This window comes from Coloeus monedula (assembly GCF_965178545.1).
Source record: "Coloeus monedula genome assembly, chromosome: 3".
NCBI classification, from domain to species: domain Eukaryota; kingdom Metazoa; phylum Chordata; class Aves; order Passeriformes; family Corvidae; genus Coloeus; species Coloeus monedula.
The window spans coordinates 31,875,764-31,902,950 of NC_138783.1; the positions used below are offsets into that span (position 1 = coordinate 31,875,764).

General features: G+C 43.7%; 1 protein-coding gene across 3 annotated transcripts in view; it reads right to left on the minus strand.

Annotated features, from left to right (window-relative positions):
* The window catches only part of TENM4 (teneurin transmembrane protein 4), a gene marked incomplete at both ends in the record, with an annotated part of 341,202 nt that overhangs the window by 9,285 nt on the left and 304,730 nt on the right, over window positions 1–27,187 (minus strand). For all 3 annotated transcript variants that reach the window (XM_082278669.1, XM_082278668.1, XM_082278667.1), the window contains 4 exons: window positions 5,347–6,961; window positions 8,579–8,875; window positions 15,868–16,103; window positions 19,641–19,813. In XM_082278669.1, coding sequence (XP_082134795.1) covers window positions 5,347–6,961; window positions 8,579–8,875; window positions 15,868–16,103; window positions 19,641–19,813 — 2,321 coding nt within the window. The remainder of the gene's footprint in view (window positions 1–5,346; window positions 6,962–8,578; window positions 8,876–15,867; window positions 16,104–19,640; window positions 19,814–27,187) is intronic.

Here is a 27,187-nt window from a genome sequence, read left to right on the forward strand (position 1 = left end):
GCCACAATACTTCTTTCCCTGAGGACTTTCAAAGGGCCTGCAGGCTGAAGACTAAATTTAGAGCTATGAGCCAGAATACCAGGACATCCAGGATGGACAGCACAGGCATTTAGCAGGTGCTCATGGAAGAAGCTTTTTCCATGGCATTTCCACCTCAGTCCAGAGTTTCCTGGCATCTTTCGTAAGAAGCTGTACTTAGAGTATTAAACCAGTGTAAAGTCACATCATCTTTTATAGTGACATTTACAGTCAGTCTTCATACTACCTGCAAGGTACATTAAAGTGAAAATAAGTGAACAGATACAAGACAGATACTTTGCTTGGGTACTTTTTACAAACCCCTTAAAAATATCCATGGATGGTGAGAAAACTGGCTACCAGTGATAAATTACTGTCTTATGCAAAAGTGGGTCCACTGGAACTAAAGGCAGCATGATGGAAAACGAGCCATTTGGGACATCATTCCTGTCTGTATTTACTTGCCAGTAGATTACAAAGTCTTCCTTGATTTTTGATTGCACAGCTATTAGGAATAGCAGCTGAAAGTTAATCTGCTGGAGGAAATGATGAGGTTGGGTAACTCCTAGATCTGCTTGGGATTAGCAGAAGCCCCGTTAACTTCAGAGCATTTGATGAGCACACCTTGCTTGCCTTCACTCAGCTCCAGAGGACACACCTGCTACAGTCCCTGAGCAGTATGGTGTGCATTTGGCACACAAATAGCAATTGCAAGGAAAAGAAAGGTATGAAGGTAAAGTTTAACTAATATCAGCTCCCAGGAGTCTTAAGCGGATGTAACTGGAATTTTGTTGGTGATTGCTCTGCTTCAAGCTGGAAGTGCAAAGGCTTGATTTTCATTTTGCTAAACTCAATAAACATTGTTGAAACAATCTGAAGATGGAAAAAAATTTAAATAATCAAATATGCATCTTTGAATATTTTTTTTCTCTATTCCCATGAGCCTAAATGAATGTTTTGAAAAACTGGTTGGAAAAGAAATTATGGATGCAAGTGGCAAATAACGCCGTTCCAGATGACTGCAGAATCAGGAGCCAAACAAACACACTATCTGTTGCTTGTTTTCCTACAGGCCAAAATGTTGCGATTGGGCAGATGTCCAAAAAGCCCTTGCGACAATCCATGTGGAAGAGGGAGGATTTCTGTAATAAAAACACTTCTGTTCACTCAATGTACAGATTGTTTTTGGAGTGTCTTTGAAACAGAGAGGTTGGGGGGGTATGAAAGAAATGAAAAGGCTCATTTGATTATTTTGTTGCCTAGTGCTAAGCCAGCCTGCTTCCAAATCCTTCTTATCTCAAATGAAGAACTTTGATGTACATATTGTGGACCAGGTGGTCAGGGGAACAAAGTAAAACAGTGAAGGTCAGCATTGGTGCAGGAACCATTTCCCAAGCATTTCAAAAATGCTAAAAAGAATACAGAGCATGGATGCTGAACTGCTGAAAAATATGTAACACGTCTGGAAATATCCAAGACAGGGGGGTTTTTTATAATTCTCAGAAAACTGACTTCCAAAACATTTGCAAACTGGAGTTTATTCTTTTTGGGAAGAGGTGTGTTGGAATACCCAAAACCAAAAAAAAAAAAAAAAAAAAAAAAAAAAAAAAACCCAAACCAAAACAAACAACCCAAAACCACGGGAGGAAGGTGTGGAGCTGAGAAACAGAGGGGAAAATACTAATTTGCCAGGAGGCAGTGACAACTTTTTTGACAGAAAAGTACATTTCACATCACAGAGGTTTTTTTCAGCTACAGTAACCCTGCCAACACATTTCACAGTAAATTCATTTGAGGGCAAAGAAAAAGAGTGCTTAATGCAGACACATGTAATGGAAATGTCAGTTCAATCCATCAGGATTGCTGAAGCTGGCAGCAAAGCTCTGTGCCATGAAGTGTACAATCACTAAAATATTCATGTTTAACAATGGGCCTCTCAAAACATAAATACCTGCTTCTCTCCTGCTCTCCCCTCCACATATCTTCAGTTTGTATCCATAAGCTCAGAGACCTCATCATTGTGGACCAAAGCACGTGTTGGTCACCCTGGGCACTGAGCTCCCCTAAGGACAAGCAGGTCCCAGCATGGGAACAGAGGGACAGAAAGTGGTTCCCTGTGTCCAGATCTGGGCAGATTTCATTGTGATGACCAGGGCTGTCTTATGGGTCTTGCCCATGAGGTGCCTGAAAGCCTGAGCAGAAACAAGTGCTGGGGCAGCAGCCTTGTGTCACAGCACACATCCCATAGCATGGCCTGCTTCTTCCATGCACTGGAAGAGAAGAAACTTAAAAATATATATTTGGGCTCTGTATTCTTGGAAAACTAAAAACAGAACTTACAAGACCATGGAAAAAATAATTTGGTGGACATAAAATATTACTGTATCAGATTTGGACACCTTGATTTTATTGTCAGAGCTGTGTGGGAAGCTATACACCTGTTCTAACACAGGGCTAGGAAAAATATTTTGTCCTGTCTTGAGCCGGAAAACAAAAATCTGTTAATATGTCACACAGCAACAGTTTAAAAACTAGATCAGTTCAAACCAAAAGTTTCAAATTAACTTCTGAAATAAACTCCATTTTGGTTTTGACTCCTTATTTTTCTTTTCCAGTTTTCAATCATTAGTTTACACTTAAAGAGGTTGAAAAATGCAAAATGATTTTTTCTTTAAGGCCATTTTGGACTTTGTCATTTAGACAATTTTGAAAGCTGTTTATGCTTCTGCTAAGAAATCTCTCAAGCTCAACCCTCCCCCATAAACAAATTCAGTTTTGACAAATAAGCATTTTCTGATAGAAAAAGTTGTCTCGGGGTATTCCCTCCCAGCCTTAATTATCAGAGTGAGAGCAACATAGAGGATCTTAGCCTGCATCTTTTGACATATTTTACTTCCCTCGTGGCATCATCTTCTCAGCTCTGGAGAAAACAACTTTTCATTAAAAAGCCCCGCTATCTAACCCTTATGATTATTGCAGAAGAACCTGAAAGCACAAATCCTAATGGCTAGAAAAACAAGCAGAATAGAAAACCCAGGATTTTTACTGTGTAACATTTATTTGCTATTAAGCAGATCTCGTAACTCAGGGGAATGCAATTATTGTTAAATATGGGAAGGTTGTGATAGATGCAGCAGGAACCTTTAAAAATTAATTCTATCTCCTTAAGCAGTATGTACATTTGATTTGTGATTGTGGCACTTGGTTTTTCAATGGGAAGTATGTAGAAAGGAGTCCCACGAAAAAGTCTTCTCAAACATTGCTACCACTGTTGCACACAGTATGAAAACAGTATGAAACTAGATTTGAAGGGCGAAAGGAATAAAACAAAGCTGGCTAGAGATAATCCTGGGAGCAGCACACCAACAGTACAGGGACAGTGTGCTAGTGAGCTTCTTCAGGCTGCTGTCTCAGTACAGGCAGGGGATGGCAGCAAACAGGCAAGTGTGACCAGATGTCCAAGAAGCTCAGTGCCATCCTGGCCTGTATCAGCAATAGTGTGGCCAGCAGGACCAGGGCAGTGATTGTCCCCCTGTACTCAGCACTGGTGAGGCCACACCTCGAATCCTGTGTTCAGTTTTGGGCCCCTCAGTACAAGAAAGACACTGAGGTGATAGAGTGTGTCCAGAAAAGGGCAACAGAGCTAGTAAAGGGTCTGGGGCACAGGTCTGACAAGGAGCAGCTGAGGGAGCTGGGGGTGTTTAGACTGGAGGAAAGGAGGCTCAGGGGTGACCTTATTGCTCTCTACAACTTCCCAAAACAAGGCTGCAGTATGGTGGGGGCTGGTCTCTTCTCCCAGGTAACAAGGAATTGGAGAAGAGGAAATGGCCTCAAGTTGCACCAGGGGAGGTTTAGAATAGATTTTAGGAAAAATTTCTTCACCAAATGGGTTGTCGAGCACTGGAAGAGGCTGCTCAGGGCAGCGGTGGAGACACCATCCCTGAAAGGATGTAAAAGACATGTAGTTGAGGCACTTAGGGACATGGTTTAGTGGTGGATGTGGTAGTGATGGGTTAATAGTTGGACTTCATAGTCTTAAAGGTCTTTTCCAAATGAAATGGTTCTATGATTCAATGAATACAGGAAGGACATTTAACATAAAAAAGGATTTTCTGTAAAAATACCCCAGAGCTCATATTACAGCGATTTTACAAAGTTTCAGGGGGAGCAGTTCAGAGATTGTGTCAAGCTTTGGGGCAGGTGTGCCCCAAGACCTGGCCTTTAAGTCTAAGGCACCTTCTTTTATTGACTTTTTGTAGAAACTGTTAATTCTGTGGGGCAGATTAACTTTGAACTACATAGCTAGTAGTGTAGTAGTCATGTAGATGCTCTGAAATGGCTGACTGCAATGAAAGGTTTAAATCGCTTTGCTATTCTGCTAAAACAAATCTGTATGCCTTTTTTTTAGTTGCAAATAAATCTCTATGTAAAACTGTGTAAACAGAGCTGCCCCTCTACAAAGAGAAAGGTTATCAGGACATTAATTGGTAGCTAAACTTCAGATATCTGAGGGGACAAAAAACTGTAAGCAAAATAAAAAGAACAAACACCTAAGAAGAGAAAAGGAAAGAGGTTTGGGAATTACAATCTCCATCTATGCTAATGAATTAAACATGCCCTGTACATGGGGGTCAACTGGCAAACTAAAACTTACGTCCATTAATTAAAGAATGGAAAACGTCATGGTGATCAGGACACTGAGAGAGGAATTACCTATTGTCCTGGTTTTGGCAAGTATAAATTTCTTTACAGCAGCTGGTATGGGGCTGTGTGTTGGATTCGTGCTGCAAACAGTGTTGATAACACAGGGATGGGTTTGCTATTGCTGAGCAGTGCTCACACAGTGCAAAGGCCCTTTCTGCTCCCCACTGACCCCACCAGTGAGGGGGCTGGGGGTGCACAAGGAGTTGGGAGGGGACACAGCTGGGACAGGATGAAGGACTGACCCAAAGGATATCCCAGACCATAGGGTGTCATGTAAAGCTGGGGAGGAAAGAGAGGACGTTTGGAGTGATGGTGTTTGTCTTCCCAAGCTACTGTTTTGTGGGATGAAGCCCTGCTGTCCTGGGGGTGGCTGCCTACTGATGGGAAGTAGTGAATGAATTCCTGGTTTTACTTTTCTTGAACAAGCAGCTTTTGCTTTTCCTATTAAACTGTCTTTATCTCAACCCATGGGTTTTCTCACTTTTTCAGTTCTCTCCCCCATCCCACCTGGGAGGAGTGATTGTGCAGCTGTGGTGTGGGGCTTAGTTCCATCTGGGGTTAGACCATGACGCCTATTTGCTGATGGCAAGCTTGTGAAAATGTTAATTAATTTAAATGTCTTACCTGTCATGTAACATTTGATATCCTGAGAATTGCTAATGGGGTTGTTGTTTTTGAACATATACAGGTTGAAAGGCATTATGTTATTGCTACTCAGATGCTTCCACATATCGTGGTCTGGACTTGTCCAGCGACCCGCTAGCACATCGTAGTCTCTCCGCCCCATGTGGATAAGTTTTGTGAGTGGATCATACAGTCCTCCGTGGTAGCCGATGATGATCTGGAAGTTGGGATTGGTGTCCATATAGATCTCCCCATATGCTGTGTACAGTATCTGCTTGATCATTAAGCCAGTCCCACTGAAGACAGCCAGAGGAGTGCCAATGTTGTCACAGGCTATGTAGAATTCATCACCGCTGCTGAGCTCCATTGCAAAGAGGTGGCCTTGGAGGTCATAATACAGGGAGGTGATCTCGGAGCTCGAGTGGTTGTACAAATGGGTGACCTTGGTTGGGTTGCTCAGATCTGCGTAGAAGAACTGCAAGTGATGGCCATGGCTGGTTTTGCTGGAGACTCTCCTTCCCAGGCCATCATAGCGGTACTTCACACTCCACCCACTCGCTTTATTGTAGGCTTTGATGAGCAGGCCAGCTGAATTGTACTCAAAAATATCATTGCCCCTTTGCTTCAGGAAGCCATCTTCATCCATTTTGTACTGCACATCCCCCAGTCTAGTAATCCTATCCCTGAGGTCATACCTGAGTGGTGTAAGGCGGGCACTATTCCCTGGACTCAACAGATGGAGGTTTCCATTTAGGTCATAGCTGTAACGCCAGAGAGGTTTGTCATTGATAGACACAGTCTGCAACTGGCCATCAGCATCATATTCATATGAGTAACGAGTCGTATTTGCGTAAGGGCCAACCTTCAGCTCTTTCTTAACCACTCTCCCCATGTTGTCGTACTGCACAGTCATCCAGTACATGAGAGACCGGAATATCTCATACTGGACCTCCTTCATCCTGCCATAGGCATCAAAATGTTTAGTGTGGGTCATGACAGCAGTGGTGATAATCTGGTTGATGTCGTAGTAAATGACCCCAAATTTACCGAATTGCTCGGTTTTGCCTGACACATCATCATACCTGTAGAGATCAATAGGCAAAGGCGTCTCGTTGATGACCGCTTGCATGCTGGTCACCCGGAAGCTGTTGTCATAGTTATAGTCAAAGCGTGCATTCACCATGCCCTCCTCAGTGAAGCGGAAAATCTGTCTGTCAATGAGGGGTCCTATCTGTCTGTACCTGATTGTGCAGGTGAACCCTTCATTCTGCAAGTTTATGGTTTTCAGCATGCCCGCAGTTTCGTCATAAGTGAAACTGATCTTTGTGGTGTCGTAGAGCATCTCGGCTAACTTGGACAACTTCCCATACTTGTAGATGACACGCCTCCCCGTGCCCAAGTACAAAGTGTGGAGGAGCTGCTCATCCTCTGTGAAGTCCTGAATCACTGAGGCATTGCCTTCTGGTGGCCGGTAGATGTTCCTGTAGTAACCAATGGAACGAATGGTTTCCAAAGTCTGACGGGCAACGTTGGGCATGGTCACTGATGACAACCGGTCATTCTTGTCAAACTCAAAGATGTACTGTCTCTGGCTGTGAAGGAGCAGCACCATGGACTGGATGGGGAGAAAAAAAGTATAGATTACACCCTGTTTTTTGAGTGAAATTATACTCTCACAAAAAACCTGTAAGATTCTTCAATCCAAAGAGCAGGGTGAGACAAATCTATACGCCCATAGAATTCAACAGTGAGAGGTAAGGAGCTGCATATGGCACATCAAGTATCCCCAAATAGGAATGGGTCAGTGGAAGAAGCAGTTAATGCAGTGAGGATGGTCCAAGTTCAGAATGCTCAGTTTTTCAAATCAGTACTGTGTAGCTGTTTTACCAAACTCCCTGTGCCAATAGTCTCTGAAAACTAACCAAATAAAATTGGTAGAGCTACTTAAACAACACTTGAAAAAGCATCCCCCAACACCTTCCAATGCAGAATTAATTCATTGTATCACCCTCTTCTTTTGTCCTCTTCCTCCATACTTCTGCCTGCATGCTTATTTGTTCTGGGATTTTCTGTTTTTTTGCCTATAACAAACAATCTACATAGATTGTATAATACAAGGAATAAGTCAATACTTAAAAGATATGGCTCAACTACAGTTTCCTTAAACTGTTCTAGGGATAGGCACTATTCAAAAACCAGGGAATAAAAAATTCCAGCCCCAGGTATATAGCATATGGATCTATGGGTCACTGGACAGTGTAATGCTGAATGGTAATACTCAGAAAATATAAGTTCCATGCCAATCTACAGAGTGCAGGCCTGGGAAACACTGCAAAGTGTGCTACAACAGTGTGGCTGAATTAATGCCTCACTTATTAATTACATGTACTTCTGTAAGCAGGAATGGGCCACTCAGAGAAGGCAGAATGTCAGCCTATATGGCTTGTTTGCACATGGAAAATCCTACTGGAAATTCCTACTGTTCACTCTGATGACTTTACCTGAGTATATTTTGTATTACAGTGATGCCTTAGATTTTAACTTTCATATTTTTCAAATTCTGTACTGCTTAGTGTGTAAGTCTGAAGTTTCTTGTAGCCTGTTAATTTCTGCTCTCTCATGCTAGGTAGACATAACAAAGCCTCTCCAGGCCTGCTCTCCAAGGACACTCAGACAGTCCTAGGCCCAGAAAGTATAAACCAAAAGCCTCTGAAAGGGGGCAAACTGAGGGGAATTACATTATTAAACTGAAGCTTTAATTGGAGAATTAACCCTGATATGCAAATGAACCAAACCTATAAAAGTGTGAAGAACTTGTGACTTGTCATCCATCTTGGGATCCATCTTGGCAATAGCCTGTGGCTCCCCAGGGTGTACCTTTGAAGACCTTTCAAATAAATACCTACCTTTATTCCCTTACTCCTGTCTAGTCTCCGTTTTTAGGTGGCCTCTTAAGGCATCAATAGTTAACTCAATAAAGCAAGACTGTGCTTAAAAAATCACATGCCAAAGCTTCACAGTTCACATGCTCTCAGTATGACTGGGAAAAAACATCTCAGACAATTTTCAACTGCTCTGTGGTGTATGTGCACCTTAACAGGACAGAAGAGGAGTACTGGACCATAAGGACCAGCAATTAGCTGATGTGAAGGAGTGCAGCTGTACTGACGTCAAAGGAGTAAAGCCCATGTACCTCAAATGCACCATCTCTGAGTGGTAAGCGCATTCTTACCTTCTCCAAGTAGGTGTAGCTCCATGATTTACCATCAGCGAAGATTCTGGATGTAATTCTGCCAGACTGATCATACTCCATCCTTTCTGACATCGTGCCCCTCTGAATTCCGGCAATGTGTCCTCCTGGGGAATAGGTGACATTGACCCCATTCAGTCTGCTGCTGGGTGACCAGAGACTGGGCCTCCCTGCCTGATCATAGAGGATGCGGAGCGTGAACTTGCGGTGGTCATCATAGATTTTCTCAGTCCTTGTCACACGATCAAAGTCAAGGGACAGCAGGTTTCTGTTGTGAACCTACAGGAAAAAGATGGAGAATTAGGAAGCTGAAAACAGTTTAAGTTAGGAACACTAGCCTGGTTTCACCAAATACTTCTTTATACCGCACTGGAGAGCATCCAGCTGTTCATTGCCTCTGGACGAGACACAATTTTTAAAGCAAAGAGTTGTCCTAACATTGCTTTTATTGACTTCAGTGAGGAGAGAGGCAGAGAATGGTACTGTTGAAACATCACCACAGTGAAGGAATATTGCCCATATCCCAAATCTAGGTTTAGGACTGCTACAGCAAATGTGACCTACAGAACACAGAATGACAACTTGTTGCAAGGAATATTTGCAAGATACTCTATCAAACCTAGAATATAGAGTCTTTTGCTTTCATGCAATCAAAAAGCACTTGTAGAAGAGATGGATGTTGTGCCATAATAGCGGAAATCAGCGTTTTTCTCTGAGCTAATTGAATATAATGCAGGCATTGGAGGTTAAGCCTTTCCCCTGAGATGAAATATGGAGGCTTTAACCACTGTAGATGTTACACAGAGCAGGAACTTTACTGTAAGAGCTGGAGCTTTAACTTCATTGTCCTGGGGTTATTCAGAGTGGCATAATTATACTCTGCTTACCTCCAGTGCCTCTACATTTCCAAAGATCAAAGGTATCTACTTCAAAGGTAAGAGCAGGAATACATTTTGACTCAGGGATTGCAGTGCACAGCAATACGAAAAGGAGCTGATAATACAACTCATGTTTAGCCACGTGTGCAAGGAGACTTACAAAGCCACATCACCAGAGCAGCAAAGTGAAAGGAGGAAAACCAGTATTCCCAGTATGACCTTGTCAGTGAAGATAGCTCTTTCTCTACCCCACCACTTCCAAACCTCTTTCAGCTGGTGAATGTCTTTCTTCTGGAAGGGTGTCGATTCTTCTTGGATGAATCTCAAACTCCAAAGAGCTGACTCGGTTTTCAGTTCCCTTTGCAGCCCTTCAGCTACAGTCAGTAACCCAGAGTTTTCTGCTTGCTATGAGGTTTTCAGATCAAGTTAAAAACACTGCCCTATCCTGCTCTGGGTAACACTGACACTCCTGACTGCAAGTGTTCAAAAACATGCAGCTATGGCACTTGAGGACATGGTTTAGTGGTAAATGTGGTGGTGCTGCTTCTTTTAGTTGGGACTTGTAGGACTTTGCACGGTTGGACTTGATGATCTTAAGTGGTCTTTTTCAACTTGAACGATATCTGATTCTACAATTCTGTGACCTGAGCACTGTTCTCAGCCCCTTCCAGCTTTGAGCTGGGCCGTTGCTCCATGGCCAAGGATGTATGACTGAATTTCTACTGTACTTTCAGGGATGTGGGAGTATCTGAGAGCTAAACAGCAAGACAAAGGATGGGGCTGAATCAACAGAGGAGAGATTCCTCAGCCCTGGAAGAACAGCAGAGGGAAAGGCTGAATCACTGCAGTGCCTTCATCTTGCATGGGCAGACATCTGTGCTGAAGCCTAGAGAATGGGAACATGAGAAAGACAGAATTCAAATAAGGTATCTCAGGATCTGGGGAGAGAAGGAATTGTTGCCATGGTCTAAGTGTGAGAATGATGTAAGAGAGGAGGCAAGTGCAACAATGATTTTCAATTTATGAATAACAATGGTAAAAGGTATGACTTGAGGGAATAAACTCTGTAGAAAGGTAGACAATGCTCTAATTAAATATGTGTGAAATAGAGTGTAAATGTGCAATGGGAGAGAAGAAATCAGCCACTGTAACAGAGAAACTGGAAAATAATTAAAAAGGTATCAAAACCCTAAGTACAGATGCACATGTGTAACTAATAGCAATTTGTATCTCCTAGGTGCTTGCTGCTATATAGAGAGAAACAGGAATGGCAATTCTTTGCAAAAAAAAGCAAAGAAGGAAGTAATAGCATCTCTACCTCCCATCTATTCGCAGAGCAGCTCCATCCTGGTAGCTGCAGCTTCTTCTGCTCCAGGTGTTTGCCAAGAAAGCTGCAAAGAGCTCTTCCAGGGCTGGGACAGCCCTGAATCCAGGCTGAACGAGGTCTTCCTGAGAAGTATGTTAGCAGCAGTGCCATTCACTGGGCTGGAAGGACCAAACAGCAGGTCCCTAGACAGCTCTTAAGCTCAGTCCAAATGTCTGTATCCCCTGACTGGTGCCATAAATTGTTCTACCCTCCTTATGCTCTGGCAAGCAATGTCTGTGTGACTAGTTGGAACCAATCTCCTTTTTCCTGTACTTTATTTTTTAATGTTTTCTTTTCTTCTGCTCTCTTGGTGTACTGTCTCTTTTATCTGAGAAGTGCTGCAGTGCTAACAGCCACCCTTCAAGGTGATGAGCAAAGTGAACCCTACCCTGCCAGTAGCCTCTAAACAGGGTCTAAATCTTTTTCATCCTTGTTCAAGGGCATGCCTTGTATAGAAGAGAATTTTCTGCAGAAGAACTGACAGGGCTGCAGGCTGCAGTCCAATAACTGTATTTTATGGTGAGCAGCTAAGTAAGGTGCCATCCTCCATCCCAGACCTTATCCTGGAATGGAGTCTGAAAACCTCCTGCAAAAAGGTTTTGCCCCTCAGAGTGTTTGACAAGGCTTCTGATCAGCACAGTAGCAAGGCAGGGTAAATTTAAATCCACAGTTTGCAGTGGATTTGATATCCCCTTTAAAATGTGTGAGAGACTAAATTTAACCCCAGACTCATGTTCCACAGTATCTTATTCAATCTCTTAGCTTCCTCTGCAAAAACGAAAGAGCATAAACACACTACCATCTCTGATTTCTCCAATGCTTCCTTTGGCACTCCGTTAGTTTAAATGATAATTAAACAACATGCACTGATTCCCCTGGGAACACAAGAGCACAAAATAGGGGAGAATTCTCATGAAAACACCCTGGCAATGTTCAGCAGAGGAGGGCAAAAAATACTCCTGCAATGAGAACTCCAGGAGACAACATCATCCATGTGATGAATGGCTGCCTACAAAGGAACTTCCCCAGTGAATTGCTGAAACCAGAGCGGCCATATCCAGACCTCAGTGTCTTGAAGAAATTGTGAAGATCATCCTGGACCATCTTTATTAAGTCAGAACACCAGGAATGGTTAACACCATATCCCTTTTTGGTCACATTGCTTCAGGGGATTGTCTGGGATACTAGATCTTGATGCCACTGTTAACCTGCTGCCAAGGTCTTGGGAAAAACAAAGTGACTTATGACAGGAGTTGCCATGGTTAAATAAATAAAGGAACTGAGGCAGCAGCTGTCTCTTTTTGCTGTCCTATTTGCTCCACTGTCAGAGATCATTTTACACCCTTCTTTATTCAAAAACTCAAGTTTGTTTAATAAAAAAAAAAGGAAAGAGCCCTGTTCCTTGGAGCAGTTTTACCTAATGCTCTCTCTGCAAATGGAGTCTGTTGTTGCTGTTGGCTAGAGATGGGTGGAATTCATAGCCAGCCAATTTGCAGAGGTATCTCACTGCTGGGTGGGCGGATAGAGCATCACAACTTTTCATGGGGTGTGTGGGATAGCAAAAGGGAAAGGGGCTAGCTGCTTTAACGTATTTGTGCTGCTTTACAGCTGCCTGGCCACGTACAGAGCCAGGTCAGCATTGGTGGGACAGGAAGAAAGGTATGAGGGCTGTCCCCCTTTGCCTGGGGAAGTCCCTGCTGTGTGCCTTATCCACGCAATAAGGAACCGTGTATTGTATTATTTCCTAGGGAGGGTCAAGGAGGCAGCTGTGAAACTGGCTCGTTGTGCTGGGAGCTGGCTGAGCTCATGGCAACAGGTTGCCAGTCCCCAAGCACACCGTGGGAGGAAGAGGCACAACTCATAAAAAGTTGATCCACGTGATGACATCCGAAATGATCACTATTTACAGTGTCCACATCCTGTTGTCCTCACTTCAAAGGCTTCATGGAATGATGCTGAAGCCTCTTTGGGATGTTCTTTCCCCATGGAGCACCGTGTCTTTGCTACTGTCTCATGTGAGCAGCGGGGTGAGGGGAAAAGTAGTAACTTAGTCACATATAGCAGAAAATGGTAACATTTCCCAAAATGAACAAAACCATGTTGAACTTAACTTTCCTAAGTTTCTCTCCTGCCAGGGAAAGCAGTAATTACTGGAGTGAGGGAAGAGGGGAACATCACACAGAGAATATGTTAAATGTTGCGCAATCCCCAGGGAGGCAATTAGCACCTTGCAGGCTTTTGTACAAGGGGTGCAGATGCTGCTACGCACGCAGACACACAGCTTAAAACATCTTGTATACCCCCAACTACTTTGAACTCCAGAACAGAGCCATAACTGAGTCCTTCGACCATGTAAGATGCACTTCTGCTTCACTAGAAGGGCCCTGATAGGCTCAAAATGTGAGTAAATGCTGGCAGATTTATAGGGATACCAGCAACCAGCCTGAGAATTCATTTTGCAAGTGTTTTTCCAACTGCAGTACAATATAAAACACAGACATATTCTGTGTTTGAATCTGTTGGAGAGGATGAAAGTCTGGTAAGAAAGTTTCACAGATATGTAGGCTTGGCAGAAAGATCTCTGTAGAAACTGAGGATGAGATAGAAATGAAAGCAAGTTTTGGTATAGAGTAAAGGATGTTTTGCTGAAACACTGACCACTGAATAACTGAGAAGGCAAAGGTTGGAGATGAGTTGGAAGGAGATTTTTATGATTAGGACAAAGGTATGTGACTACAAACAAAGACATGTTTTTCACCAAGTAAATAAGTCTCAAGAAGAGCATAAGTAAATAGAAAACATGTTTTTACCAAAAAGAGCTATCGCCGGCAAACAAGAAATGTTGATGTAGCAAGAAGAAGAGAGGTCTGAGAATTTTCCACTGTAAGCTTAAATTGTAACTTACTTACTCTTGTGATTGGATAATAATGCCTATAATATGGTAATGGTAGTAGTTATGATAGGCTATAGGTGAATGTAAAGGTATTGTGTATGGTGCTTATTGGTTGTTATGTATTAAGATACTCAGCAAAGAAAGGTATATAATGCTTTGTAACTTGAACAGAAAGCGGGTTCAGGTATGCCTACAGCTGGAGCTGGCAGCTGTAGGGCTGGCTCTGGATACCCAGTCCCTGAAATGCTGTAACTTCACCTATGCAATAAACAGCTTTCAAGAGAGCTGCCTGAAGTCCAGACATCCTTCATGAACCTTTCTCCTATAGAATCTACTGCAAAAATTTTGGAAGATAAAACTGACACGGGCAGCTGAGCTGTGGCTAAATGAATGGAAGCTGTTTTGAACACTAAATAGCTATGACCCAGCTGCAGATTTCAGAAGGCCCTCTCTTTTCAGAAAAAGATCTGTCTGATAATTTCATCAGTTATTAAAATGAAATGAAATAAAATAAAATAAAATAAACCCCCCAAGAAAAACCCAACAGAAAAGGGTGATGACAATTGATCTGCGGATATACAGCAGTTCACACCGAAAGAGCAGTTTCAGCTTTCATTACTGTTTGCATTTTTTTCTCCTGGTAACAAAATATGAGGCTATCAGCACAGGGGGAAAAGAACAGAGGCTGGGGTGGAGAGATTGAAGAGAAATACTTGACAAGTGTGAGTGAGGAGAGACAGGAGAAATCACACCGAAATGGCAGGGGTCATGCAGCAGGGAATAGGGAGAGGTGAAGAGCAAGGACTGGGAAACACATATCCTGAAACCAGAGCATTGATATTTACTGCCAAGCTTAAGTGTGAATAAGTAGCTGCAGTCCTTTTGCTGTGGTGGCATTAGACAGCACTAAGCATTTTTCTCAGAGGGTCTGAATTTGCCAGGTGCTGAGCACCTTCCCAGGAACCGTTCATCAGTCCGTGACTCTGAGACCAGCAAGGTACAGGGTGAGTGCACAGGACTTGCTATTACAAGTTCCCAGCTTTGCCAGCAGTTAGCAGATGAATTGCAGCTTATTGGGCAAGATCTTTAAACAGCCCTGACAAGTATGAGATGCATTGTGCGGAACAATGTTTTCAAAACACATCAGTCTCAAGCACAGAAAGGTCTGGGCACTCCTGGAGGGAGAGTACTGTCAGGCTGAAGCTGCTTGTAACACTTCAGGGAACAATAGCAATTATGGTGCAATGCCTTGCAAGCCCAGTTCTTCAACAGGTTCAACAGACTAGCAATTTCAGGAATCCAGAGTTTTTTCTGAGGTTTCCCAATGAACAGTATTCATAGAATCACTGAATGCTTTGACCTTAAAGATCTTCTAGGTCTGACCCCCCTGTCATGGGCAGGGACAGCTTCCACTAGACCAGGTTGCTCAAAGCCCCATCCAACCTGGCCTTGAACACTTCCAGGGATGGGGCAGCCACATCATGCCTGGGTGGCCTGTGCCAGTCCCTCACCACCCTCACAGTAAAGAATTTCTTCCTAATATCTAATCCAAACCTTCCCTTTTTCAATTTGAAGTCATCTCCCTTTGCCCTATGACTCCATGCCCTTGTTGTAAGTCTCTCTTGGAGCCCCTTTAGGTAAATGGAAGGTGCTCTAAGGTCTCCCTGGAGCCTTCTTTTCTTCAGGCTAAACAACTCTAGCTCTCTCAGCCTGTCCTGAGCCTTAGAAGGCTTTCAGTGCTCTGCTCTATCACTGCCAGCAGCATAGGTAGAAAACACCTGCACTAATTTGTGTGGTATTTTATAGTTATGACTGTCCCTTGCTTCCTTAAACAGCCTGATGGTTAAACCTGCAGTGTTTGATGGGAGGTCATGCATTCCCAGTGATGCAGAGGACTGGTAGGGAGATCAGCAGTACCACCTTTGATGGCTCCAGGAACATCAACACATAAGGAGACATAATGATATACTCCAGTCACAAAGGCTGTGTCACTGAGGGTGAACAGCCAGTGCTCTGTCCTGCAGCTCCATCCCTACTGCAGGCAATACAAATCATACCCATCCTTTTCTGCCACGAGACTGGGGACTGATGAGATGGGAAGCATAACCCAAAAGTGCTTGTGGTTCTTACTTACCCTCAGCCGACGTCCAAAGACGGTGACCTGCCCTCTTGCTTGCTCCTTCCTCTGCCTCCACTCCACGAGATTGAGGCCGTTGTCGATGGGCAGGGTGACATTCCTCTTCCCCACTGTGGGGTTGACAGTGCCAGCCAGCAGATGTGGCTCAGTCTGCAGGGCCACCTCCATGCCGTTGGCAAGCATCAGTCTGAGGGAGCCGTCAGCACCGATGTAGTAGCTGTTTCGGACTTGGTCTGAAGACAGAAAAGAGATCTTTGCTGATACAGCTCCAGCTCTTCATTTGCCCCCTCACCTAGGCTGCTGCATCAGCATTTCGGATGGTTGTAACCAAATGCACTCTGTTATTCACCTGTCCCACTCAATGGGAACAAAACATCAGTTTCATCAGGGAAAGTAAATATGGACAATTGCTTTTTCATTACGATGAGGTTCTGCACCTCAAATTCTTGTAGAAAGTCTTACACAGGTTACAAAAGTGAAAAAACTGTGTAATACCTTACCAAAGGACGCAAGTTCAAACCTCTTCCTCTAGGCTGAAACACTGTGTGGTGAGATATTTGTTTTAAATCAGTTTGACCGAAAACTTTCCACGCTTTTATATCCTAAAGATTCTACTTTCACAACAATATATGAGAAAGTGGGGCCACCTACTTTCCTCAGCTCATTCACTGTATTATAAGTGACAGGAAATTGCACAGAAAGTTAATGCTAACCAGTTCCCCAAACAACAGCCAAATCCTTTCCCTTGAGAAAGCTTTCAGGAGGCAACCGAAGTCCTCATGTTTGGAGAGAAAGCAGAGGCATTAAGCTCCCACATGTCTTCATACATCTGGCCTCCACTAGCTCTTGAAAGATCAGATTTTGAGGCCAGTATTTGGGAATGAATCAGTATCAGGAATTGAACAGAAGAGCAATCTCTCTTCTACATTCTTCAGGAATCAGGCAGGCTGAAAGCCCATTCTTTGAATCGCCAGCTGGCATTTATCTCTGCAAAGAGTAGCTCATGAAGGGTAAGAAACCATGAGACTTACTCAGTGCAGAATGGCTTTAAAAACATATTATACAAACACTGCCTTTTCTGAAGCTCCTCAAAAGCTGGAAAATATCACAATTTCTGTCTCCCAGGCTGCCATAAACTCTTAATTGTGAATAAAAGCACCCACTGAAAATTCCCATTAAGTGTTTTTCTTTTCTGAAGCAAGCTGGGTTTTGCTCACTAGTTGCTCTGCCATAGCTCAGCAGAAAACAAGATCACAGTGAAATTATCATTTCTTGTCCCCAAGAAATAGATTATCAAAGAGCATAGTTTAGTATAGTTAGGGAAAGAAATGTGACACCAACTGGTCCTTTTTTATGTGGGTCTCATCCTGCTCCTGTGGTAGCCAGCTGGAGTTCTGCCACAGAGACCTCAGCAGAACCACCACTCAACTTTACACAGTAGTGATAGTGAAACTGCCGGGGCACGGGATTTTGCCAAAGACATACAGCAGTGATCCACAATGCAGATCTGAGCATTTTAGCTCTACCACTGAGTATGTAAGCTGATGGTCTTTGACACAGCCAGATCAAACCCCCTCCATGCTTGAGTGTGCAAATGGAGAGAGGGGCCAGTCAGTTGGCTGCCACACCTTTCTTAGATGCCTGGTTTGATGCTGAAGTATTAGGGGATGTGCTTTAAATCAAACCAGTGAAATATCACTGAACAGTGAATATATTCCTCCCTCTTTTATCCTTCACCAGGAAACAGAGGAAAGCTTGAAGGTTTACATGAAATTAATCAGATGTGATGTTCCCTTTGTGTTACATAAGCACCACAGAAGGGTTATTGTCACCAGTGCTGTGGTACAGTGTGGGGAATGCAAATCCTCTACTTTCAACATTCTCCCAAGAGAAGACTCTTCCCTGGCTCTGGAAGGCATTTCTTAAGGGCTACATGAAGTCCATGGGCTGTTGGATGCAGTATTTTGGGCTGCTTTGGCTCCAGGGCACTACTGCCCTACTTCGGCATTGAACAAATGCTCACTTTGTCATTAGTCCAGAAGACAAAATCCCACTGGAGTGTTGTTGTGCCTGTTGTAGAAGCTCCTAAATCCATCTTACAGGAATTTGCAATCTTCTGAAAATGCCTTCTCAGATCTCACCTGTTCACAGTGTGACCCAGGCTTCCTGAAAGGTTCACCAAGAATTTGGTTCACCAAGCCACCTCTTCTGCAACATTATCCAGATCTTTGTTTTAAGTGAGTTTCTTCAGATCCAAACAGCTTCATAATTTTATACTTCTGAAGATGTTTAAGCTGTTTGTAATTCTGCATGTCCTAATGGCCAGAATGTCCCTGTGCCAGAGGGCAGGACAATGACAGAATTGATTGTGGCACCATTATGTAACTGCGCCTTCAGCGCTGAGTGTATAACTCACACCACAGTCAATTTTGTCACTAAAGGGCCCCCAACAGTGGGCTCTATTGCTTAATTAGGCTCTTGAGGTGAAGCCAACCTCATGTCTGTGCAGTTGCCACACATCTTAATGTGAGTGAATGAGATGGGGTGGGGTAGGTTGCATCTGTCTTACAGGCTCAAGTAAAGAGTAAGAAAGTCACGGTGTTTCCCCACAGGAATATGGGGACAGCTTGAGGGGGCTGGTACTCTCTCAGCTGCCCTCTCCAGAAGGAGGAAAAGCAGTGTTTCAGGCATAGCAGGCATTTTCTTTTAGGAAAGGTTGATATTCTTATATGGAGGGGGAGGGAAATGTGTATCCCAGAGATGTGGGAACAAATGTCACTCTGGAACACGCTTGTCCCACTTGCAGCAGTTTGTTCCTCACAAGGAGAAAAGATGTTTGACACTATGTTGTCATCAGGCACAGACAGAGTGAATGAGAGCTGGGGAGTAAAGAAAGCAGAGTCTGAAAGTTCCTTCCCCTTCCCCAAGCCCCAGGGAACAGGTGTGATAGCTCATCCTGATCCTAATGAGGCTTCAGCTTTCAGAACTGGAAGATCTGGAGATCCAGAACTGGAGATCCAGAACTGCAGATCCAGGCTGGCACTGCTTATGCAGTACAGGTTTTGCCACTACCAGTATGTCAGCACAGTGCTCCCCTGCTATTTACCCCTCTTTTATTTCCCACTTCATCTCCTTTTCCTCCACTTAATCAGTCTTCTGCTTCCCACCTTCCTACACAGGCACAATTGTGCTCTTTTCCCTCAGCCACAAACTGGTCCCACCAGTCCTACCCCCGCTGTCCACTTCTCCTTCCTCCTTTGTGCCTCTCCACACTACCCCTTAGCTCAAACGCAGACCTTTTGGGGACAGGGATGTTCATTTTACTGGATGCTTCCTTGCGAATGTTTGAAAAGCCAGCGAACAAAGAATATGATCCCCAGCAACCAGCTGGATGCCTGTTCCAGGAGGAGAGCAACTGTTAAGTCAGAAGCCATTAAGAGACTGAAGCAAAGGGGTTGGCTGGAAGTGCAGCATGATTTATGCAACCTTTTAGTTACAAAAATAATGGTAATGATGATGGAGGACTGTACTGCACAAGCCTGCACAGCAAGGGGACTGGCTGGGAACGGAGCAGAAAAGCAGCTGCAGAGCAGCCACTGTGCTAGGGAATGTGGCTAAGGAGGTGTGTGTCTGTACCAGCATGTGGGGAGCTCCAGGGCACTGAGAAGCTGAGTGATTTTTGGTGCTGGATTATCAAGACAACGCCTGTTTCCTGATGGGTAATCCATTATGTGCAGCTTGGTCAGGAGAGGGATGCTGGCCCAACTCACCTTGGAGCAGGGTGTAGAAGGCCCCTGATGCTGACAAATTGGTTGTTATTGTAACATCATCCTTGCTGGAGGTTTCCACCTGGACATGCACGGAGCTGTCGGTATCGCTGCGGAAGCTGCTCACTTGGCCAGTAGGGAAGGTCACGTTGGTCAGGCGGCCAAAGCTGTCATATCTGAAAGAGAGGATGGAGTGAAGTCAACAGCATCAACAGAGGAGGATTCATCCTATTAAGCAGAGACCAATTTTTCAAGTCATCATCCAGATTTTTCACAGAGAAAAATGCACTGTCACTCTGTCAGACAGTCTTGACTATTTTTGGCCTCATGAGAAGAAAATCACAGCTTTTAGCTGAAGAAAATGAAGCAAAGAATAGAAAATGACCAAATATGTATTAATCTGTATTTTAACAATATTTTTCCAATACTTCTCACCTGCACTATGCTTCTTGTTTACAAGAGTAACTTTGTTTCCCATCTACTATGCTGTGATTTACAGAAAAGCACTGGCTTGTGCATCCTGTCTAGCAGAACTAGGAGTTTCTGAAGGCCACCAACTGTTTTGTCTGGTTGTGTCCTGAGCTCAGCAATTTATTTATTTATTTATTTTTCTATCTAATTTTAAAAAGCCAAATATTAAGGTAGCAGCTAGGACCAGACAGGCCATATCAGGTATTGTCCTTTGTGAACATGGTGTAGAGTCCTGAGCACAGCAGAACCCCCATGTCTACCTTTTACTGTTCCTAGGACCATCTGGAAGGACCGATTTAAAAGTGTAAAAAAGCAGACCAGTTTTCACCCCTGCTGTGTCCTTGGCTTTTCCAATGGGGAATCAACATAAGCACCATCTGGGAAGGTTTCTGTGATGTGGACAGCTATGTACCAGGGCCCAGGCGAAATAAGCTTCATACATGCAGGTCGCACAGCAGTTAACAAGCTGGGGGAATTATTTTTTGATAAAAAGAGAAGCAGACACTTGTGTTTAGAGGCCTCCTGAGTTAAGAGAGCAAACACACCACTGTGTCTTCCATTTGTAGCATTACAAAAAGGGTCACAGACCCAGAAGGCTGGCAAGGGACCTTTGCAGTGAGGTTACTGTAGTTGAAATGGAGAGCAACAGGGAGCTCTACTCGCTAATCTCTGGAGGGCTGTTGGACCTTCTGATGAGATGGACCTTCAGGGAAGGGACATTTAAATAGTTAGGGAAAAACAAAAATTCCAGCAAATGAATCAGTGATAAATGTTCGACTTTTTTCAAGTCCTGCCCACAACTTTTTAAAGAATGATTTATACGAAAGCTAAGTAGATCATATTATGAAAAGGCATCACTTGGGGATGCAAAGTAAATGGTGGGTGAGCAGAGAGGTCTTGCTCTCCTGTGCTACCCAGTGGTGAGCCTTTGATGGAATGCAGTGTCCAGTGAAGGGCACCATTCCTCAGAATGACAAACTAATGTAAAAAGAAAACATGATGTAAGAGGCAAAGCCAAAATAAAAGAGTTCATTCAGAAAAGGGGAAACAAGGAAGTGGGAAGATGCCACCCTAACCCTGGGTGTTCTGAAGAGGGTTATAATAAATTGCTTATCATATCTACTGAGGATGTGACAGAAAGTAAATAGAAACAATGAAAATTCAGGTTATAAGCTGTAGAACATTTTCAAGGCCCATGGTTGCTCCAAGCAGAGGAACAGATGGAGTACTGGAAACCCCACTGCCCAACTCTTTTAAGAATAAGTTAGAGAAATGTCTTAGAGAGAATCTGGATACAGATGATCAGACCTTGGATGAAGCAGATGGTTGAGGAGCTCTTGATGCTTCTCTTTGGGACTACTCTGAGCTGGGGAATAAGAAAATACACCCCATCTAATAACAAAACCCAGGAACCAAACAAAAACATTAGGAGAGGAGAGGAGAGGAGAGGAGAGGAGAGGAGAGGAGAGGAGAGGAGAGGAGAGGAGAGGAGAGGAGAGGAGATAACAAAGTACTCTTGAACTGCAACCCATGAGAGACCCATGAGCAGTCACTGGACTGGCTCTGCACTATACAGAAAAAAAACATTGTCTCCTACTCACATTTTCCCAGATTCGAACACAGTGCTGGTACTTGATCTCTGAAATATGGTGGCAGGGCTGGTTGAAAAGATGATTTTTGCCCAAGTTTAATATTTAGCTTATAGTGTCTAAATGGGTGACCTCATTGCAAATCTCCTCCAGCCCTCAGGTTTGGAGACACCATCAGGTGAGGCTTTTCTTGCCCACTGGGCAGAATGGGAAGTAGTGAGGTAGAAGAAAGCATTTGCCCTCCACAGTCAGCCTATCAGTCATGGATTATCCAAGCCTTGCCCTTTCCTTCCAAGATCCTGGCAATCAATCAGCCACTTATAAAATGGAAAGGAAAGAAGAAAAAAAAAACAAAATAAGGATGAAAACAGGACTGGATTGCAGGAGTTTGGCAGAGATCAGTTAAAGCTTTTCCAAGCAGCTAGCAGCACACAGCCTGGATCTGAGCCGCATCTCCATGCAAGAGCCAGAACTAAAGTGCTCTCAGTACCAAACAATTTACTCCAGATTTGTGGCTGCCCTGTTTGCACTGAGACAAATATGTTTTGCTTGTACTGTCTCCAGTCACCTGCACTACTCCTCCTAAACCAGCATGTGAATCTTAAACAGAAAACATCACAGGCAGTCTCTTTACTCCATCTGCTGAGACAGGACACAAGGGACATGATTCAATCTCTCCCCTGAGCAGAGAAAACATTGTTATCACTGAAGGTATGTTGTGTAACATCCCAAATTCCTTCTACCGCAACATCAGCGGTTCTATATATTAAAACCAGTCTGAACTGTAAGGGTAGAATCAAGTTTGCAAATGTTCTGAAATTTCAGTAAGATGAATCTGAATTTGGCACCTCTGATTTGGTGGATTAGTAGCTGTGAGGGATTTACTTCTATTGCTTCACTTAGATTTTAAAAATGAGCTGCTCCTAAAAGTAAGCCTGATTCACCTCCTAAAAATAATGTCACAAATCTAGATGTGTTGCACTGAAGTTTAAGGGGTGAGTTTGGTGTAACAGAAGTATGAAAGGAAGCAGATCTGCAGGTTAGGGAAATCAGTGCAAAAGCCAGGATGCAGGCAGAGGGCTTGTTCATGGGATAAATGCTGAGTCAATGTCCTGTGAGTCACAGCTTTTTATCCTAATTGAATGGCACTCACAAGAATGCTGAGAGTCAGCACAAAACCTATACTCCATGCAAATCCTACTTATGTGCTCCAAAGAGAGCCTCAAAACCCTGTGGATACTCAGTTTAACAGCCCCCAGCAGCAGCAGACAGCCAAGCTCTTATATTCATCAAATCACAGAAACAGAATGGTTTGGGGTGAAAGGGGCCTTACAGATCATCTTGTTTCACCCACCTCACCATGGGTGAAGGGCCAGAACACCTTCTACAAGATCACATTGCTCAGAGCTCCATCCAACCCAGCCTTGAACACATCCAGGGATGGGGCAGCCATATCTCCTCTGGACAACCTGTGCCAGTGCCTCACCACCCTCACAGTAAAGAATTTTTTCCTATCATCTACTCTAAAACCTATCCTCGTTCAGTTTAAAGCCATTTCCCTTTGTCTTAACACTGCATGCCCTTATTAAAAAGCAAGCAGCACCTTTTTATATAATATCATGTAGTGTAAAATAAATATTATTTTATATAGTATTTATGTAGTGCCTTTTTAATAATATTTTTATAATATTCCTGGACCTCAAGCTTCTAGCATCCTTACAAATGGTTCTCCACCTCTGCTGGGCAAATACAAGTAATATTTGCAAATATGCAACTGGAGAAATCAGCCAGTAACCTCTGCTTGTGCAAATTAGGTTAAAATGGCAGGAAAAATAAGAGTATGAAAGAGTGTGATGATGCCTACACCTCTGTGCACTCATTTTTCTTGTAAAGTCAAAATGGCTAAGTACAATACACTTAATTTATACAGTTACATTTTTACAGCTGTACAAAACTCACAGTACTTAATCTAAGAGCAAGGACTTCCATTTGGGACATGGGATCCTGAGAAGCAAGGCTCCTTTTGGGCCAAAACAGTCTGGAATGGTCTGCTGGAACTGGTTTAAGATGTCTGCACAAGTATATTAGACTTTTGGCACATCCTTAGTCACCCCATTAACCTCCTTCAGAAGGAACTAGGACCATCTGTGTTTTCTGCATGTGCAAGAGCTGCTGCACCTCTCCCTGCCCAGCAGGCAGACAGGGACCTGCCGAGGACTGGCTTTGGGGGTGACAGCTCACTGATTTGCAGCTGCAAGGAGGTCCTGCCTTACAAAGGCAGAAAAGCAAGAAGGTAGGATAATTAGACCGTTCCCATTTTTATTATTATTTTTAATTGGTGGCAGATGAAGTGTAAAATGCTCACATCCCGACTAAAGCTCCTTGTAGCCCTGTGGTGGCAAAGCAAACAGAGGTGTGGGAAGCCTGTTAGTATGAACACACACAGCATAACACACTTGGCAAGCAGTTCCTTTTCTCTTTTCTGTTTTTACTCAGAACTGGAGCATTTCCCCTCTTTTCCCCAATCTAGCTCACACAACACATACCTGGTATCATCTATCACATACCCAGAGTCTCCCAGGGATGTGAAGACTTGCCCATCCCAAGCAGATAATACGCTTAACGAGTTAAATGAGTCAGTTCCTTCCACCTCTGCTTTCAGCCCTATAAAGGCCCTTACAGGGCACACCTCAGCTTGGAGAGGAAGGCCAAGCAACTGGCTCTTACGTAGCTGCAGGTGTGCCCTGGTATTTGCAGTAATATAAATCTCTCCTAGTCACCTCATTTTGCAGTTAAGCTGCCCAGCCTGTTTCCACAGCATCGGGATTTAGGGCTGGGTCAGTTTTCATCACAGCCTAAGACTTCTGTGTTCTCCAAATGCTCTGAAAGCCCCAGCATTAAGGAAATACTGAAGCATGGGAGTGCACACAGCAGCCACTCCGAGCAATGAATCCATCACCTGCGAACACAGCTGCTGCCTCCCATTCAAACCTGCTGCAAAGCCTCAGCACTTACAATTACAGTGGCAATTATTAGGCCAGCAAAGGAAGCTGTTGCCATCCATTCCCAATTGGAAACGTATTTAGCTAAGGTTCAATGCACAGAATTAAAATGGTATTTGGTGCTTATGAGGTCTAATTGTTGGCTTGTAAACATTCAGAGCTTTCATTTATCACATTACCATTGTGTAGAGACCTGGACCTTGGGAATTAAAGAGCATCCTAAGTACCATCTATTCAGAAATCAATTTCTTGCCTGAGTCTCTGTGTTTCCTCATTTTAGCTTCATCACATTTCATCAGCCTTTTAAAACCACAAGTCAAATAGATCAGAAAAAATTCACTATAATAATATTGCATTTAGTGCCAAAGAGTCTAAATGGACCTTGCAAACTATATTTTGCATGTGATTATACCAACGTGCACCCAGCGCCTCTTAACAAGCTTGCCTCATCCCAATTTTTCAAACAACATTAAACACGACATTAAAAATAAATCTATAACAGACAAACTGATAATACTCAAAAATGCATGAAGGCAAGTCCTCTCCCTAATGACCAAAGGCCAGGTTGTGGTCACAGTCTGCTGAATTTTCTGACTGCCCAAAAAAGAAGAGGAAGATCTCTTTCTAGCTTTTATGATACTTGTAATTCCCTCGGTTCCCAACTAAACTTTGCTATCAGGCGTTCATTTCAGGGCAGGCCAATGGCTCAAAATGTGACCTCACAGCTTAGTGAGGGTACTGGAGAGCTGCTATTTTATCACAGCACTTACTGGAGTTTCACTGCACCTTTGTCAGAGGAACAATGATGAGAATCTCATCATTTTATCATGTAGAAATTATGGAACAAGTGGAACCAAGAAATCTTGCTAAAAGAGGAGGGAGGACAAAAGCCAAAGGTGTTTCTCATAATCCAGTCTGCTGCAGGAGTAGAACAAGACCCTCATTTGAACTACTGAACTACTACATCAAATCCTGTAAAACTCTGTGTATGACTTGATAAATCACAATCACACAGACCAGGGCATTGGCTTTGGCATCAAAAGCTCCTGGTGCTGGGGTGGGACCTCTGCTGAGCCCTGGGGGTCACTGGGAAGTCATTCAAGGTCCTCCTGCATGCTCAGTCCAGCTGGCTCCTACCTTCCACCCATTACAGTGTGTGAGGTTTGGCAGAGTTTGGTTCTCTGTAAAACAGCCTCCAGCGTTACAGGTCAAAGCTTCCCTTACCTAACTCATCTGAAGATCTGGCTCCATGAGACCCTTTGCCCTCCAGGCAGCCGTGAGCCACTTCTTGGGGAGTCCGTGAAAAGGTTTTGAATTTCTGGGCTTGGCTGGAGCAATGTGTAAGCATTTGAGTCTCTATGGGAGGAGGTGACCTTCAAAACTAATTTGACACACAAAGGACCTAAGCAAAAGAGCCTCATCTGGGCTAAATAATGCATAGAAGGTTTGACTTTGGCTCAGAGGGAAATTGAATTAATGTACAGTGATAACATCTCAGTGAACTAATCAAGATAATTCCCATATTCTTGATTTAAACAAATCCATTAATAAGAATTTCCGGATTGTGAAGCAGACAAACAGCAACTGCTAAGGAACTTTGTAAAGGCTGGTAGCAATTTTTTTCAGGTCAAGTTAAAAAGCAGCAACAACAAAGCAGCAAGCAGTCACACAGCATCCTTTGTCTTTGACTGGAGTTGAACAAGAAGTCATTTCCCTGGCTGAGTTTCCAGATCAACTTCCTTTGCTGCTGATTATCACTGCCACCATCACCAGTTCAATGGGAAGAAAAGTCTTTAATCCAGTTACTGGACAAGCTGAGCTGCACTGCATTAACTGACAGCTCATGTCAATCCCACTGCAGAGGCAGGAAAGGTATGTATAATGCTAAAACCCTCAAAGTAGTCATAGACAGGCCTTTGGGGACAGGCTAATCACTCTAGGGAGCTAAGTTTCACTCTCAAACAAAAGGGAAACTGCACGCCATTATACACTGACTCTTACTCAGAGCTAAACCCGACAAAACGGGATTGTTAGAGCAGGCTTGTGTGTAGGATGTGTGAAAGGAAGAGCTGTAAGTGCTGGGAGCGAGTCTGCCACTGCCTGAAGTCAGCACCGGTCTCTTTCCCCACAGAAATGAAGGGACCATGTGCCAGCCCATCATGAAACCTTGGAGGACCTGGATTCCCTGGTGTGCTCTGGAGACAGACCTCCAGTACTGCATCAGTGTATCCTGACTCCTTCCCTCTTTTCCAGAGTCACACCAGTGTGCCCACAGGTCAGAGCTCTTTGCAGCCTTATGGTAAAGGCTAAGAAATGCCCTGGTAAGAATAGCAACTGGAGGAGAACCAGAGATCCTGGCTATGTTGGCTGGAACTAGATGTTCTTTATGGTCCCTTCCAACTCAAGCCATACTCTGTGATTTCATGATGAACACATGTAGTGTGTTCACTAGATGCCACTCTCACAACACCATTGCTCTGTCATGTTG